This window comes from Balaenoptera ricei, chromosome 3 (assembly GCF_028023285.1).
Source record: "Balaenoptera ricei isolate mBalRic1 chromosome 3, mBalRic1.hap2, whole genome shotgun sequence".
Lineage (NCBI taxonomy): Eukaryota > Metazoa > Chordata > Mammalia > Artiodactyla > Balaenopteridae > Balaenoptera > Balaenoptera ricei.
The window spans coordinates 46154115-46171402 of NC_082641.1; the positions used below are offsets into that span (position 1 = coordinate 46154115).

A 17288-nucleotide genomic window follows, 5' to 3' on the forward strand; every position below is an offset into this window, starting at 1 on the left:
TGCCCTATGCTGGGCGAGGCCTGAGTCTGAGTGTCCCTGTTTCCTGAATGCCAGGCAATGGGCTTAATATTTTCTACCAACTTAACAACTTGTAAAATAGTACTCAACAACTCGAAATTGCCTTTGATGTTTAGATATTTCATTTGGATGTAATGTCATCTCATTATATTTTTTGAATTATTTATGATGAAGGTTATATATAAAGAAACAAATAAATATATTAGACCCACTTCAAAAAGAGAAATATATGCCATTATTGATAGTAGTGCTATTTCTGGTCAAGTCAAGAAGCCTTTCCAAAGTAAACTTCTCCCTGGCCTTCCCTTGCGCCTTCCAGAGCCAGACAGTTACTTTATCCTCTTGCTGCCCAGACCTGCTGCACAGCCAGCTGTCTGCTCCGAGCTTTCTCTCTCTGGATTTGGAGCACATAATGAGATGCTACAGTGACTTCTGTTTCTCTAGCATCTGGTTTCTACGTTTTCATTTCCCTTTGTCTCTCTATGTATTTTTGAGACTTCATTCATTGGACATAGTACTTGTCGTTCAATGATTCTTATCAACTACAGTGAGCAGTAGTCTGAGATGTGGAAATCATTCCTCTAACCTTGAAACACCGTTGTTATTCATTAGGTCTTTTGTTTCAATGCAGGTCAAAACAATCATAAAAATAAGACTGTGCAGAGGATCTTAAAGGAATTAGTAAGCATAATCAAGCAATTGTCATGATAAAGATTTAATTGTGTATTTCATCTTTGAATTCTGTTCCCTTTTTATGTAAGGGGGCGTGGAGAGAGAAAATGAGGGTATGTAGATTCTGGGTGATTCTGAAGGACAACTACCTTTATTTTCTCTCCTCTCTGGGAGATGGGAGATATAAGGAACAATGTTCTACTGAGGAATCCAGTTGCATTTAACAAACACTTTCTATTGGGATTTGACATGTTTCAATTCTGTACTATCTTTAACACATTCACTAGTAATGATATTACCTATAGCTTACAGAGAACTTATAGCTTACAGAGAACTTTTGGCATTTGCAACTTGCAATTCAACTCCGTATCGGTTACTAATTTCATTTTGGAAATCAGGATACTGATTCTCAGAGAGGTTAGGTGATATTTCTAAAATCACTCAGCATGTGAGTCTCAGAGCCAGAGTAGGAACCCAGGTGTTCTAACACCAAATCCTTGTTCTTTCCTCCACACATTGCTGCTGCTAGGCTAGGAAAAAAAAAAAAAAAAAGACCCCATTTATTGAGCACCTAGTGCGGGCTAGAAGCCTTTCAATATGTTCATTTATTTAATCCTTACAACAACCTTGTAGATAGGTAGATAATATTATCCCTATTTTAGCTAGAAAGTGAAAATTCAGAGGGGTTTAATTAGTTAATCCACCTGGTACTGGGTCATAGATTACATTTTCTTTCTTCCATTTCGGTTTATGGATCCTGCTCTAGAAGAAACAGAATCTGTTCTCAGTTTCCCCCACAAGATACTACAGTTTAAAAGGGAGTAGGGAATCATACTGTCCATTTGCAGTGCCTGGTGAATTATCAGGTACCAAACAAAAGCCTTCTGCAATACTTCACAATAGACATTGTTTTCATCCCTGCAGCGGGATTGAGGTAGGTAAATACGAAGGATAAACATCAATGCCAGTCTCTCCACTCCCTATCACTTCCATGGTCTTGCCATGATCCCAGTTGTGGTTGTGTCTGCTAACTACCTCACCTCTGCCCTTCAAAACCTACCCATCCCTGAGGACTGACCTTACCTTTTCCTGGAGCCTTTTCCAGCTCATTTCAGTCAACCCCTCTAGCACAGACTGCACACATCATACAATAAACACTGCAAATACAGCCAGGGTCTCAGGTCACTCTACGTGCTTTATTTTGGCAGTTTGTGGAAAATACAAACTCTTTGTTTTAGAGATTGTATCATATGGATGCTTATTTTGTATTTTTTCTCGGTACCCAGTGTAATGTTAGGAATATAGATTTCCAGTGTTTGATTAGTTTTTAACAAGAAGTTAACCCAGACAGAATATTGATTTGTTAAGACAACCTGACTTTTTCCTTGCATAAATTTTGATCCCAAATGTAACTTTCACCTAGGCATTCAATTGCCTAGGCTAGGTTAAGAACTAGTTTTATTCTTTGGTTAAGACGGTCCAGAAGAACAAGAAGAATAGCTATTTGATAAGACATTTTTTTTAAAGACATACTTGGATTCTACTGAGGATGAAAACACAAGATCAGGAGGACAAGCATGTGGAGGCGTATACACACATGAAGAAGATGCGGAAGTCAGAAAACACAGGGGGGGTAGTTTGAGAAACATGGTCAAATTCTGACACAAGGGGATCGAAAAGAAGAATAAACACATATAATAAATATAAATGTAAAGATAAAATTGGAAAGGGATGATGGGGCCAAATGGAAAAAAGCCTAAGGAATTTGGACTTTATCCTCAGGCTGAAAGGAAGACATAGGATGGTTTTGAACAGAGGATAAACAGAAATACTTATGGTGGTAGGTGCGGGGTGATCTCAAATAGCAGTGCCTTAGGGAACAGGCAACAGCAGAAAGGAGAGAAAGGCAGATGACCGTATAAAAGAGGCAGCTGCTACCCAGCCTCAGCCCTCAATGGCCATACAGCAGTTTGTTACCATCTTTTAAAATTTTTCAAAAGAAATTGGAAATCTGGGCTTTTGTGTAAAAATCTCCACATTCTTCAATGTTGGCTTACAATTTTTTAACGACTGTGTTAATCACATGAAACACCAGTGAATCAGATGCCAGCCTGTGATCTTGATCTGCAGTGAGTGACACAATCACTTTTAAACATGGGTAACTAAAGAAAGCTGATCAGAGAAAAAAATAAGCTGAACAGCTAATATGATGATTTAACAGGGCAGAGACCTCACGAGAAACAGAAACACTCCTTTTCTAGAGGCAGACTCATGCCTCAGCGTATATTTTATACCCAGTTCTGCTTTCATTTTAAAGCTAACAAGTTTTACAATGTGTGACTCAGCTGACCTTTAGAACTTTTTCAAACCTTTTTTTCAAACTCTTCAGAACTGACAGAAACCATGTCAGAAACTATGAACTTGTTTATAGATCCAGGCCTGTTTTCAGATATGAATTAAATTGAAAAAGTTCCAGAAGTCTTTTGAGCCAATAAGTTCATTATTTAAGTGTTCATTGATCTACCACAAGGCATAACCTGGGACTTTCCTGAGCAGCCCAGGCTGTGTGGTCACCTTACTTTCCTGATATCTAATTGTAAGTCCAAAATAAAGGGGGGAAAATAAAGAATGGGAGAAAAGTAGTTTGAAGAGATAGTGACTGGAGTTTTTTCTAAAATTTTGAAAGACAAGAATCCTCAAAATAGGGAATCACAGTGAACCCCAAGCAACATAAATAAAAGAATTCTAAGTGTAGCCACATCATTGCAAAACTGAAGACCACCAAAGATGAAGGGAAACTCTTAACAGTAGCTTTAGAGAAAACAGTTTACCTAAAATAGAACAATAATTAGAGTGATAGCATATTTTAGAATGTATCAACTGAAGTCTATAAACAATAGCATAATGCTGTAAAGAACAGATAAAGTATAACTAGAATTTACACCCAATAATATATATTTACTGAGCATTATTCATGAATAATGGCTAAATAAATATATCTTCAGACATGCAGGAGGAGAATATTTACTATCAAAAGACCTTCACCGGTGAGATTTCTGAAGAACGCACTTCAGAAGTATGGAACGGTAGTTTAATATGTATTGATAAGAAGAAATTGTGAGCAGGGAAGCTGGAAAACATAGGATAAATATAAATTAATAATGTCTGTGTAAAACATAATAATGTCTAATACAGGGGGTAAAAAGTCAAGATATTATTAGAATATGGAACATTGTACAGCATTATTATGTAGAATGGGAAGGGATGACTGACAGATTATTCTAAATATTTGGATTTGCGTAAATAAAGATAAAGATATAATTAAATTTTTTGAACATAAATTTTGAAATTTTAATAATCACTTTATATATAGCAGGTATAACTTCCAAACTAATAAAGGGAAGAATAAAATTAGAAAAAAGTGAAAAACATTCAGCCAAAGAGAAAGCAGGAAATGAATAGAAAGAATTACAGGAAAATCAAGCCAAATATAAAATAAGATAGGAAACATCTATGCAAAGATAGTGGTAATTAGGGTAAATATTAATGGACAGATTTCACCAGTAAAGAGATTCTGATGCACTAGCCCAAAAATCCTAGAAGAGGGGAAAATGTATTTAAAGACATTCTATGAATTGAGAGCTGAAACAGACTTAGAAAATTTATTTTCTTATTCAGAAATGAGGACAGCAAAGCCCAGAGGGGCAAGTGAGATAACCAAGTTCACACAGCTAAAATGTGCCGGATATTCAGCCGGAACCTGTTCACATTCCTTCTGACCCCTCTTGCCCCTGTTAGTATTCCTCATCGCCTCCCCAGCCTCTTGCAGGAGACAGCCCTCTCAGAGGTGGGTTAATGGCAAGATGTCTCAGGAGCAGCTACCTGCTGTGGTGTTTATTGCTAACCTGTGGGAAGTCGGGCTGCTCTACCTCCTCCCCCTCCTCAACCCTGCCATCTCTCTCCAGGTCTCAAATACCCCTACATAAGCGCAGATCAGCAATTCCATTGCCTAAGCAGACATCCATCCAACCAACCAACTGGCACATGACTGTGCAAGTGAAAGCTCCATCCCTTTGTAAGAAGTTTGGTTGGAGTCTTAGTTGCCAATTTTAGGGCAACAATAAGAATCCCACTCAAGGGCTTCCCTGGTGGCGCAGTGGTTGAGAATCTGCCTGCCAATGCAGGGGACACGGGTTCGAGCCCTGGTCTGGGAGGATCCCACATGCCGCGGAGCAATTAGGCCCGTGAGCCACAATTACTGAGCCTGCGCGTCTGGAGCCTGTGCTCCGCAACAAGAGAGGCCACGATAGTGAGAGGCCCGCGCACCGTGATGAAGAGTGGCCCCCACTTGCCGCAACTAGAGAAAGCCCTCGCACAGAAACGAAGACCCAACACAGCCAAAAATAAATACATAAATAAATAAATAAATAAATAAAAGATAGCATCATGTAATGACAATTCTATTAAAAAAAAAAAAAAAAAAAGAATCCCACTCAAAAGCCTATTATCCTTTAAAACACAGAACACTTGATCTGCTGGCAAGCATTTTGAATTGCATTCTGTGAAGAAAAACAATCACCAATTTTGACTAAAAGCTCCAAGCTGCCTGCATTTAAATATTTATGCCCTAGGTTTTGACAAAGTTGAGCATAATCAAAATCCCACTGAGAAGAAGAATGTCAAAAAGATTAATTAGAAAGAAAGCAGGGCTTCCCTGGTGGCACAGTGGTTAAGAATCCACCTGCTAATGCAGGGGATACCGGTTCGAGCCCTGGTCCAAGAAGATCCCACATGCCGCGGAGCAACAAAGCCTGTGCGCCACAACTACTGAGCCTGCACTCTAGAGCCTGCAAGCCACAACTACTGAGCCTGTGTGCCACAACTGCTGAGCCTGTGTGCCACACTACTGAAGCCCGTGCACCTAGAGCCCTGCTCCGCAACAAGAGAAGCCACCACAATGAGAAGCCCTTGCACCACAACGAAGAGTAGCCCCCGCTCGCCACAACTAGGGAAAGCCCGCACGCAGTGACAAAGACCCAACGCGGCGAAAAATGAATAAATAAAAAAAATTTAAAAAGAAAGAAAGAAAAAATGGCGCCTTTCTCTGCCTTTGTGTCAATTGTTCTTAGATAACAAGCTCTTAAATGAGTGAAGATGCCTTTACATGCTTTTGATTGTAAATTTTATTAAGGTCTTGAAGAGAGTTCATCTGAGCATTGAAATGGCGTTTACTGGAAAGTGTCTCCAACTTTCATGAGCAGAAACACACAATTGGTAGATGTGTTAGGTTCTCACTGACAATAGAGTCTAAGGCCCCCTATAAAAGAGCTATATACAACTGTTCCTCTCTTCCAGGAAAGATGAATTGCCATGGTAACACTGCCAAGAAATAATAGGTCAAGTTTTATCCTTGTGCCTCAGGGTTATTTTATTAGGGTTTTACTTGGAAGTGGATGCCATTGTAAAATGAAGGTTTGGGTATTTCAAAGCTAAACATCATGCCAAGAAAATCTGATCAATAAAATCGGCTGGTGTGAAGAGGATGGATAAAGGGCAATAGGTAAGAAGAACATCTACATTGATCAAAGAACTATTTAGAGGCCAGTTTATTAGAACTCTTTTCTAAAATGTGAGCTTCATTTACAGATGCTTGTATAACTAAGTGTCTGTAAATGAATTCAAAGTGACTGTACAAGATCAGTAGGGAAAAGTGGTTTGTAAATTTCATTTTAATGGAAGATTAACTGCTGTAAGGAAAAAAAGTTCTTATTCCAAAAATAAGCATGCAACAAGAAAGCACAAAATATTTGAGCTTCCTGTTTTGCTTACTATTTTTATCAGACTATGTTCAATGCTGCTTTATGCCTGCCTATTTATGGAAATGAAAAAATAAATACAACTGGGAGGAAAGTAACATCACCTAAAAGAAGTAATGTATAATAATAAGCATTTTGTTGTTTCTGTTGTTTTGGAGAGTAGTGTCTCAGTATATGTTATGACTTTAGGTTTCTCTGTAACAGCATTTCAATCATTTGGGGATGAAATTCCAACATGAAACAGTATATAATGTGTATCGCTTCAAGCAATGGTGCTCTGTCCTTCTAAGAACAATATATGTATGTATTTATGTATATTAAGATCTACTTTTTTAAAGCAATAAGATATATCAACTCACCTTTTTTGAATAGAATTCATTTTTCATAAATGGAATATAGTTATGCATTTTAGCATAACATCTTCGTGAGACTATGTTAGGCTTCTCAATAAGACTACTGTTAATCTTCTATATTTTCTCTCCTATAAAGTAGTAAACGGGTATGTGGATAGCTGTGAAATTTATATTGCTTTTGCCCTGATCATGAAGATTGCAAACTGGGGTCGATGACTGCATTAGTTTCCTACGGCTGCTGTAATGAAGTACCACAAACTGGGTGGCTTAAAACAACAGAAATTTATTGTCTCACAGTTCTGGAGGCTAGAAGTCCTAAATTAAGGTATCGCAGGGCCATGCTCTCTCTCAGGCTCTAGGGGGAGAATTCATTTCATGCCTCTCTCCTAGCTTCTAGGGGTTGCCAGCAATCCTTGACGTTTCTTGGTTTGTTGATACATCACTCCAGTCTCTGCTACTGCCTTCATGTGGCCTTCTCTGTGTCTCTGTTTTCTCTTCCCGAAAGGGCATTGGTCATAGGATTAGAACCCACTGTAATCCAGTATGAACTCATCCTAACTTGATTACATCTGCCAAGACCCTGTTTCCAAATAAGGTTACATTCACAGGTTCTAGGGTTAGGACTTCACATATTTTGCGGGGGCGGGGAACACAGTACAACCCATAACTGTGACTATGAATTGGAGAACCTCACCACTGAGCAGATGGTCTCAGTTACAATTTTAAATTGCTATGCTGTCTGGTTCTTCAGAAATGATATTTCATGTCTAATATTTTGTAGACATGTAAGGAATATGATATCCTGATTAATGAAATGCTTTTAAAGTGTAGAATTTTTAAATATACAAAAATACATCTAGAATACATAAAATAAATTTAATAAATATCTATCACAGTCCCTAACTGGTAATAGGTGTTCACTTATTGTTTATTGAATGAATGAATCAATCAACCAATCAACATTAATATTAAATTATAGTGAGCATAATTTAATCTTCCATTGATGATTCAAAATAATTCCTACAGGTAGAAGGTAGCCAGGTACAAGTTAAAAGATTGCTACTTCCTTGAATGCTAAATGACTGAGTGTTTATTCCATTTCACATATTTGTGTCTATTTAGAAGTTCACTAGATAAAATGTGTTTTATGTCTTATGTTGCAGTGTTCTCATCCTACATTGCTGTTGATTTCCTCTTTGGATTATTACATATTATTTCCTTTAGCTTAATTAAATTACCTTTGTTGATCAGTTAACACCAATGTGTTCTGGTTTGGTTTCTCCACCTATAAAATTACCTACTTTATCATGTATCAGGATTCTCTGTCCTTCAATCTATTTTTCTCTGTCTAGACATTCAATAAATGTATTTTGATGGTAGTGATATTATTTGAGTTATGTTTCTTTACTAATGGTTACTTCCATTTTCCCTTTAATCCAATACAGAGAGAAGTAACCACCAAAACAAAAGCAAATTACAATATAACCCAGATTTTACAAATGAAAGCTATTTCCTCAATCCTAAAACTGCACATTATCTCTGTGTGACCTCAGAAGTGTTTGAGAATGCACTACATGCAGTTAAAAAAATAAAATGTTTCACCAGAGAAAGAAAACATAAGGCAAAAACAGACAAAAATGCCAAAATTCAAACTGAAAATGTTCCTAGCTACTACTTATCAAACTGCTAATGTTTTCCATTTTAGAGCTCTTTTTTGACAGATATTCAAGTATTTGCTAATCAAACCTATCATTTAAGCCAAAAATTCCTCCTAAAAACATGATTGAGAAGTCAAAATATTTAAGCCAGCTAAGATGATTTTATTTTTTCTTAAAAGAGAGAAAAATGAAAGCTAACTCTCTTGGAAGAAAGCTTTCATTTTTAAATCATATTTTTATCCCTTTTTTTGTGAAAGATTTCCTGTTGTGTTTTTCAATCACCAGAAGCCTACATTTATAGAAAACCAGCAGGTATCTCCAGTTATTAGAATCAACTGGGCAGAGCAACAAGGCAAAGCCAGAGTTTAGAGCCATTTTCCTGAGCAGATTGAGAAGTACCATTTTAGTCAGTTACCTTTTGAGATTCTCACATTTAATTATGTTGGTGGCACTTGACATGATAAGTGTTCTTTTCTTTCCAATATAACCTTCTATCATTATTAGTAAATGTCAAATGTAATGAGGTATTTTTTCTGACTCCTTTTTCTTCCTAATATAATGGGAGAGAAAATGCTAATGAGTTTGTAATCTTAAAATTGTTTTCAGTACTCAAAACCAATGCAGAGCCAACTAGTGTCTGTTTATTAGCTTAGTTTTACTCTTTTTATTTTCTTTGCATTTGGAAAGGAAATTTCCTCTTTGTATTTCTTACTACACTTCCCCTACTTGGTGCAATTTCTCATTCTCCCTGAGAGCTCTGAGGTGACAGCTACCTCCAATTAGATTGTGTTTCTGGGTTCAAGTCAGAATCCTGTGGAAGGTCCTGCCCCTTGCTGTGACTTAAGTGCTGTCTGAAAGCTTCTTTTTTTTTCTTTTTCTTAAAAGCTGTTTTTGTCCCCCTCTCTCTGTTTTAAAATTTTGATACATAATGGCTATTCAACCCCGTGGTTTCCGGTAACATCTCAATCATAATGTAAGAGGACCTTGATTTCTGCTCCCTTGAAGATTAAATACACTTCCAGTGTGAAATTGATATGTTTTATAACACTAGATCTAGTTTCTTTACTGTCAAAATAAAATTAACATCTTATGAAAGAGGAAGCCATCCCTGGAAGAGGTCAAGAAGAGAGAGAAAATGTCATAGCTTTTCAACACAACATTATTTAGTGTCTGTATTGAAGACATGATTGACAGGAAGGGTCTGGGTCACCTTTTAGCAGTGCCTCGGGCATATTGGCTGTTTTCTCCTATTGAGAAATTGGGGGACAGCGGTCTTTTGTATAGAGAAAGTAGCAGGAAGGGGGTCCCTAACCTGTAAGAAGGCTACTCGGTCAATGCCAAAAAGATATTTTACCAAGAGATAAAGAAAGCTATTTAAAATTACTTCACAGTACCGAAAAAAATGGTAATTTTATAGATAATGTATTCTGAAAAATATGAACCCAAGACAAAAGTGCCTAAGTTTTAAAATAGAATAACTCGTTATAAGGGGTTCTGTTCCCCAGAGAGCTAAAATATATTACACAATCTCTAATTATACCTTGCTTTTTAAACACAGTCTTTGGGCATTTGGTTCTCTAACTTTCTCCTTCATTTCACAGTTGGATATACTGTTAATGGAATTATATCCAACGAATATCCAAAAATATCCAAATAAGCTCAAGATTGGCTTCTTTCTGTCTAATAAATTTGTATGATTGTCCCAACTACATGCAGTTTTTGATTTCCAAGTTTATCTCTAATATCTATACCTTCATATTTATAAAATACTAAGCAAAGTACAGTAAAATATTCAAATATCATTTGATTATATATCATTTCAATTTTCTTCATAACGTTTTTTTTATATTCAACGAATGGTCACATTTTCACGTGGTGAAATCTAGACTTTCCTTTTTATTTTCTGCCAATTAGTGGCATGTTCTGAAAGACCTTCCTCATTTGTTTTGCTTCATTTTTGCTATTTTGGGTACCGTAATCTGTTTTTATCTTACCTTTGGAAACTTATTTCAATAATATTACCTAATAAACACCTCTAATCAGGCCAGCCTCATCCAGGCTCCAAGTGTGGAGAATCATTGTTGCTCATGAGCAGTCACACCCTTTGCTAATTTTCAAGTTTTATTTCACACGCCCACATCCTCCTGGAATCATTTGCTGATTTCCTCAGCCTTCTTTGGTTACCATTCTCTGAACTTTCAGGGGCCAAATAGAATAAACCACACAAATTAGGAGAAAATTGTGAGCGTTCTTGAGTTTCCTACTGTTAGTCCGAGGTGGAGTGCAAGCGTCCAAGCAGGAGGGTACCTACGGGTGAGGAACAGCGTGTCCAACATGAGCCTGTTCTAAGAGTGAGACCCAGGAGATGTTCACTTCATTTTGATGCTAAAGGAACTTCTTCTTTTTTTTTTTTTATATCATACATGGACTTGAGGATATGGGGAGGGGGAAGGGTAAGCTGTGACAAAGTGAGAGAGTGGCATGGACATATTTACACTACCAAACGTAAAATAGATAGCTACTGGGAAGCAGCCGCATAGCACAGGGAGATCAGCTCGGTGCTTTGTGACCACCTAGAGGGGTGGGATAGGGAGGGTGGGAGGGAGGGAGATGCAAGAGAGAAGAGATATGGGAACATACGTATATGTATAACTGATTCGCTTTTTTGTAGAGCAGAAGCTGACACACCATTGTAAAGCAATTATACTCCAATAAAGATGTTAAAAAGAAAAAAAAAAGGAACTTCTTGAATGATCCAACACATTAGCTTTCCCTTCAAGACCTATTAATATTGCCTTAGGGGGAACTGGGATGCACTTTGTATACAAAGGAGGCATCTCTGGGAGAAGGGAAGAAAGAGGACCCAGACCAAAGTCAGAAGGTGACATTTCTGTCCAAACTGCTAAGCACCTAGAATACTAGGACAGAGAAATCAGAGCCCAATCCCCTGGGAAAGTGGTGAAGGGGGAAGCCAAGGAGCATCGGGTTATAAGTTATACCCCAGATCCTGAGAAGACAAAGGAGCAAGAGTTAGTTGAATTGAGGAAGAATTTCTTCAACTACACTGTGCAGTATCTGTGACCTATATAGGTCATTTCAGTGATGTAGCTGCCTCTGATTCTCAGATTTCACTGCTGCATGAGAGTCTTTTGCAGGCCCTGAGCCCCTGCATTTGTAAGCTGCCATCTACCATCCTGTGTTAGCCTTGCCTTCCCAAATTTCAGGAATAACAGCCAGTTCTTACCATTTATTGGCCACTTTTTGTGTGTCAGGCTCTGTGAAGCACTTTCCATGCATTATTTCATGTCACCCTAACAAGCATGCTAGACTTTAGGGGGTTTAAGTTAATAGAGGCTCAGCAGCTTGTGCATGTCACCCCCAGCTCTCTAATGGGAGAGTGGGAACTCCAGATCTGTCCGACTCAAACACCCACACAAAGTAGGTATTTTAATTGTCATTTTACCATTGAATAAATGGAAACTACACTGCATGCTTTTAAATGCAGGGACCTATTCATAAAAGGTCCTTTTTTTTTTCCCCACAGAGGCTTGTACTTAGCAGATAGACAGTAAATACATAATGATGGAGCTAATGTACTCTTCTGGTTTTAAACTCTACAAAAGCCACAGATTTTGATATGTATGATCTTTCTTCTTATTTTCTTTTCTGTAGTTAAATGCTCCTTAATGGGAATGAACATATGTAGAAGGTACTTTGAGCTAGTTCTTTACCACCCCCCCAAAAAAAGATCTGCTCATAATACTGCAGAGCGGCCATATGAAAATCATTAGGAAAAACAAGACTGAAAAACATATATAGCTATACATTGTAAATACAATTTAGACTCTCTATTATGACTATTTGGGGAATAATTAATCACTTCCCAGAAGGTGTATTGCCTCATTTTTTGACAGATTATTATTTTTATTTTGTAGGACACAGCAGGCCAGGAAAGATACAGGACTATCACCACAGCCTATTATCGTGGAGCCATGGGCTTTATTTTAATGTATGACATCACAAATGAAGAATCCTTCAATGCAGTACAGGATTGGTAAGTGAGAGCAAATGTTCGCATTACTAATAACGACTTTTTTTCATTAACCTCTCTCTCCCTCCTCAAAGCAGTGATCACACCACAATGTAATATATGTATTTTTATATACTGTGATCCCACTTGTGTTTCAGAAAGCAAACAAGGGCTAGCTATGCTCAGACTCATTTAAGGATTGATAAGAAATCATTTTGATGATTTTGCTCTATTTTGTTCACTCCAATGCTTTGCATCCTGTGATCTTTAGTTCCATGGGGGCAAGTACATTGCTTTTGATTTTTTATTTATTTTTTAAATTTATTTATTTATTTTTGGCTGCATTGGGTCTTCGTTTCTGTGCAAGGGCTCTCTCCAGTTGCGGCGAGCGGGGGCCACTCTTCATAGCGGTGCGCGGGCCTCTCACTATCGCGGCCTCTCTTGTTGCGGAGCACAGGCTCCAGACGCGCAGGCTCAGTAGTTGTGGCGCACGGGCCTAGTTGCTCCGCGGCATGTGGGATCTTCCCAGACCAGGGCTCGAACCTGTGTCCCCTGCATTGGCAGGCAGACTCTCAACCACTGCGCCACCAGGGAAGCCCTGCTTTTGATTTTTTGAAGTACAAATAATGAATGGTCTGGAAGTATACTGGTCTAAAATAGGAATCTGGAAACCATGAACCATAGGCCAAATCAGGACTATGAGCCCCAACTGGCTCACCACTTGTTTTATAAATAAAGTTTTATTAGAACACAGCCAGGTTCATTTACTTATTATTGTCTATGACTACTTTCATGGTACAACAGCAGAGTTAAGTAGCTGCAACAGAGACCATATAGCCCACAAGCCTAAAACCTCTTCTGTCTGGCTGTTTACAGTAAAAGTTTGCTGACCCCTTATCTGGATTTGTTAGACAGTTTTCAGTTTTTCTTCAAATTGAAAAGTTCCAAAGGACTGGGATGAAGAAAAAGAAAAAACTGAAACCTTTCTTGACTCCCAGCTACATCAAACCATGTGCAAACACCTCTGTCTGTGTGGTTTGCTATGGGGGGTTGACTGCTGTGGCTGCAGCTCCTTCAGCCTATTCCTCCAGCACCTCAGGAGGAGACACTGAAAAGCTGATGGTCATGGTCATGGTCATGAATTAAAGCAGCAGGGCAGAACAGGGCTACTTTTCTGTGGAAAGAGCCAGAGTCTAGTTGGACTTTGTGTGGTATTAGGAGGAAAGCGAGCTCACTGGTAGGACCAGAACTAAACAGACACCACATTTTAACTCCAAATACAGTCATGGCTTGTCTTATTGAAGGAAAAATTATCAATACACAGGTAAAATAAACATTTTTTTTTCCTGTTTTACATGATAGTATTATCCAAAATGATTTTTTTATATGTGTATCAGCTCAGTGAAGGTCAGATGCTATTAAAAATTTCAATTTGCCTTAGATTGTTTCTTTAAAATTTTTATTGCTTGTCTGAAAATGCACCTACATCTTTCTTATTTACACACACACACACACACACACACTTACAATACAAAAAAAATAGTAATAATACCACTAACAATAGCAACTCAAAAGGGAAATATATAGCTGTAAACTGAAAAAGACAAGCTTAGGACCTCCATGAAAAAATAATTATCTTCAACTGAGGGGCATAGAAGAAGGCTTAAGTACCCCTCTTTTTAGTAGACTGAATATTGTAAAAAATGCCAGTTCTTCACAAATAAATTCATAAACTCAAGGCAATCCCAGTCAAATACCAGGAGGTTTGGTAGAGAATGGAATGAAATAGAGAGTCCAGATATAGACACAAAGCAGTATGGGATTTGGTTTATGATAAAAGTAGCATTTCAAATTAGTAACAAAAAGGTTGGTTCAATGAATACCGTGGTGCTATCCAGTTAATTGCCACACATAGTTCTGGCACACATATTGTCATACAAAATGGTCATTTTAACTGACTATTTCCTCTCAGGAAATGATAAGACCCAGGAGTGTTCATGAATTCGATTTCAGACATCAGGGTTCCTAAATCTATTTGCACCCATAGTTCTGGCCCATTGTTCCAATGAAAGTTATATGACGACTGAGAAGAGATGGATCTGTTGAGTTCTTTGAAACCAAATGATAACAGTGCCAAGATCTATCCTAGCAGTACCTCTGACTCTCGCATCAGAAACACTATGGAAAAGTGCAGCTTCCTCATGTCCTTCCCTCTGCAGCCCCACCCAGCCTCCCTCACCTGTCAACAGACCATCTGCCCTATCTCACTTCTCCCCCACCTCCCCCAATTCTCTAACTATTTGACTCTATTTACCCACTCTTCCCTTTGAAATTCTGTTTCCTGTTGTCTTAGAGGCACATTTCCCAGATTATTCTTGTGTCTCTCAGACCGCTCCTCTTTCTACTTCCTAGCTTTCACTCCCTTCCTCACCCGGCAAAGGGTCAGCATCCTCTCATGGCTTTTTTCTTGGGCTTATTCTGTTTCCTTGGCCATCTTATCCACTTGTGCACATCATTTATCACTTGTACCAGATGGCTCCCAAGTGCAATGTTGCATTTCCCGGTATCCGAAATATTTATCCACCTGGACATCCTGCTGGCATCTCAGAATCAATTGTCTTCACCTGAAACTGCTCACCTTCCTGACTTCAATTTTTGCTGTTCATTGAGGCCACAATGCTTTGCCACCCAGGTTCCACCTTGCATCCAACTCTAACTTCCATCCATCCTATTCTGGGGCCTGATCTTGCATATTAATTTTTTCCTGACTATCCTTTGAATCTGCTCCTGCCTGAGAAATCACGTGACCATCATGGCTCAGCTTCTCCTTCTTATCTTTTGCTTCTTCTTTTATAATAGCCTTCTAACTGATCTTTTCCCCCTTAGATTTCTTCCCATCCCAATCCATCCTATCCCACTGCTGCTGTAAGAGTCTCCCAAAAGAACATGATCCTAAAGATCATGGAAGACTCCTGCCCAAAAGCCATGACTTACCATCACCTCCTTAATTAATTAAAACTTCCTCAGACTGACTTTCAGACACACGACATCATGGAGTCCCTATATTTTTACAGTCTCATCTCTCACTATTCTAAAGCCAAACTGAACCATTCACTGTTTTTGGAACCGAGCCTAAACTTTCCAACCTTTGTGGGTTTTGTGTTTTGATGGTACCCTCTGTTTTGCATTTCTTTTTCACAACCTTCTACTTCACCTCCCCCAGATATCTAGATTTGTCAAAACCCAACAAAGCTTATCCATAAACCAACCCTGAGTCATGTTTTCATCCACAGTTGTATAATCATTGGTTTACTAGGGATTTTTCATTCATTCAACGGTTATTGAGCACCTACTCTTTGACAGTCAATCTGCCAGATGTTGTAGTTAGTACCTATGCCAATATTTACTATCTCAGTTAGTGGATCCACCTGCACCCAGTTGTCTGATGTGGAAATCTGAGCTCTAATTTTGATTTCTCTCTCTTTACCCATGACATCTCACTGACCACCAAGTCCAGTAGTTTTAACTTTCTGAATGCCTTTGTTCCTACTGCCGCTGTCTAAATTCAGACTGTCATGAGCTCTTTAAGAACCTTAGCTCTCAGCACTTTAGGAATTTCCTACCTTGTATGCTTACTGGCAAGTCCCACCCTCTCCAGATCATCTATCATATTGCCATCAGAGCTAAGTAACGTCTCTCATCTTAATAATAACACCTTTAATAATGTCTTATTACTTATAGTGGAGATTCTGGGAGCCTCTCTGAATCACTGTGGAGCTTTGACAGCATGAAGAAGCCCAGGCTCCACTCTATACAAACAAAACCAAGTCTGCAGTGATAAATATTGGTATATGTATGTGTGTCAGCTCTAAAGGTGATCCTGATGCCCGTTTCTGGTTAAGACCATTGATTTAGAATGAAGTCCACACCCTCTAACGTGGTAGACAGTGTTGCCTCCTCATAGCTATTCCATTAACATCATCTCCTACCACTCTCCTCCACTGGTCCTAGGTTTCAACCAGACAGAACTTTTCTCAATTTACTAATGTTCCATTCTTTCAATAACTCTGTTCCTCTGCTTGGAATACCTTCTCTGCTATCTGTCTAAATTCTTATTCTCCTTTCAAGGCCATCTCAAATAGCAACTCTTCTATGAAGCTTTTGAAGATACCACTGTCTCGTTTCCCACCCACCACAATTTCCATTCCCAGTGGACAGTGCTATTCACTCCCATATCTCTGCTTCCATGCCACACTAGCACTTTCTGCAGACCACATAAAAAACCTAGCAGACTCTGTTTTTATCTGATTACCTTTTGTCTTCTGTATTGCAGTGTGAGTTCATTCATCTCTTTTCCCTAGTACTGAATGCAGTACAATTTTATTAAAATTTTTTTTCTAAATTTTTATTGTGGTAAAATATACAAAACTTAAAATTTACAATCTTAATCATTTTTAAGTGCACAGTTCAGTGGTATTAAATACATTCTTATTGTTGTGCAACCATCACTACAGTCCATCTCCACAACTCTTCATCTTGCAAAACTGAAACTCTGTGCCCATTAAGTAACTTCCCATTCTCCTTTATCCCCAACCCCTGGACCATTATTCTACTTTCTATGTCCATGAATATGACTGCTCTATTCATACTACTCTAAGTACCTCATATAAGTGCAATCATACAGTATTTGCTTTTTTGTGTGTGACTGGCTTATTTCATTTAGCATAATGTTCTTTTTTTT

The 17288-nt window shown here is 38.4% G+C and overlaps 1 protein-coding gene across 1 annotated transcript in view; it reads left to right on the top strand.

Moving 5' to 3' along the window:
* RAB3C (RAB3C, member RAS oncogene family) overlaps window positions 1-17288 on the top strand; it is a 271243-nt gene that overhangs the window by 94036 nt on the left and 159919 nt on the right. Inside the window, exon 2 of the mRNA XM_059919310.1 lies at window positions 12453-12571. Within this exon, the coding sequence (XP_059775293.1) occupies window positions 12453-12571 (119 nt within the window). The remainder of the gene's footprint in view (window positions 1-12452; window positions 12572-17288) is intronic.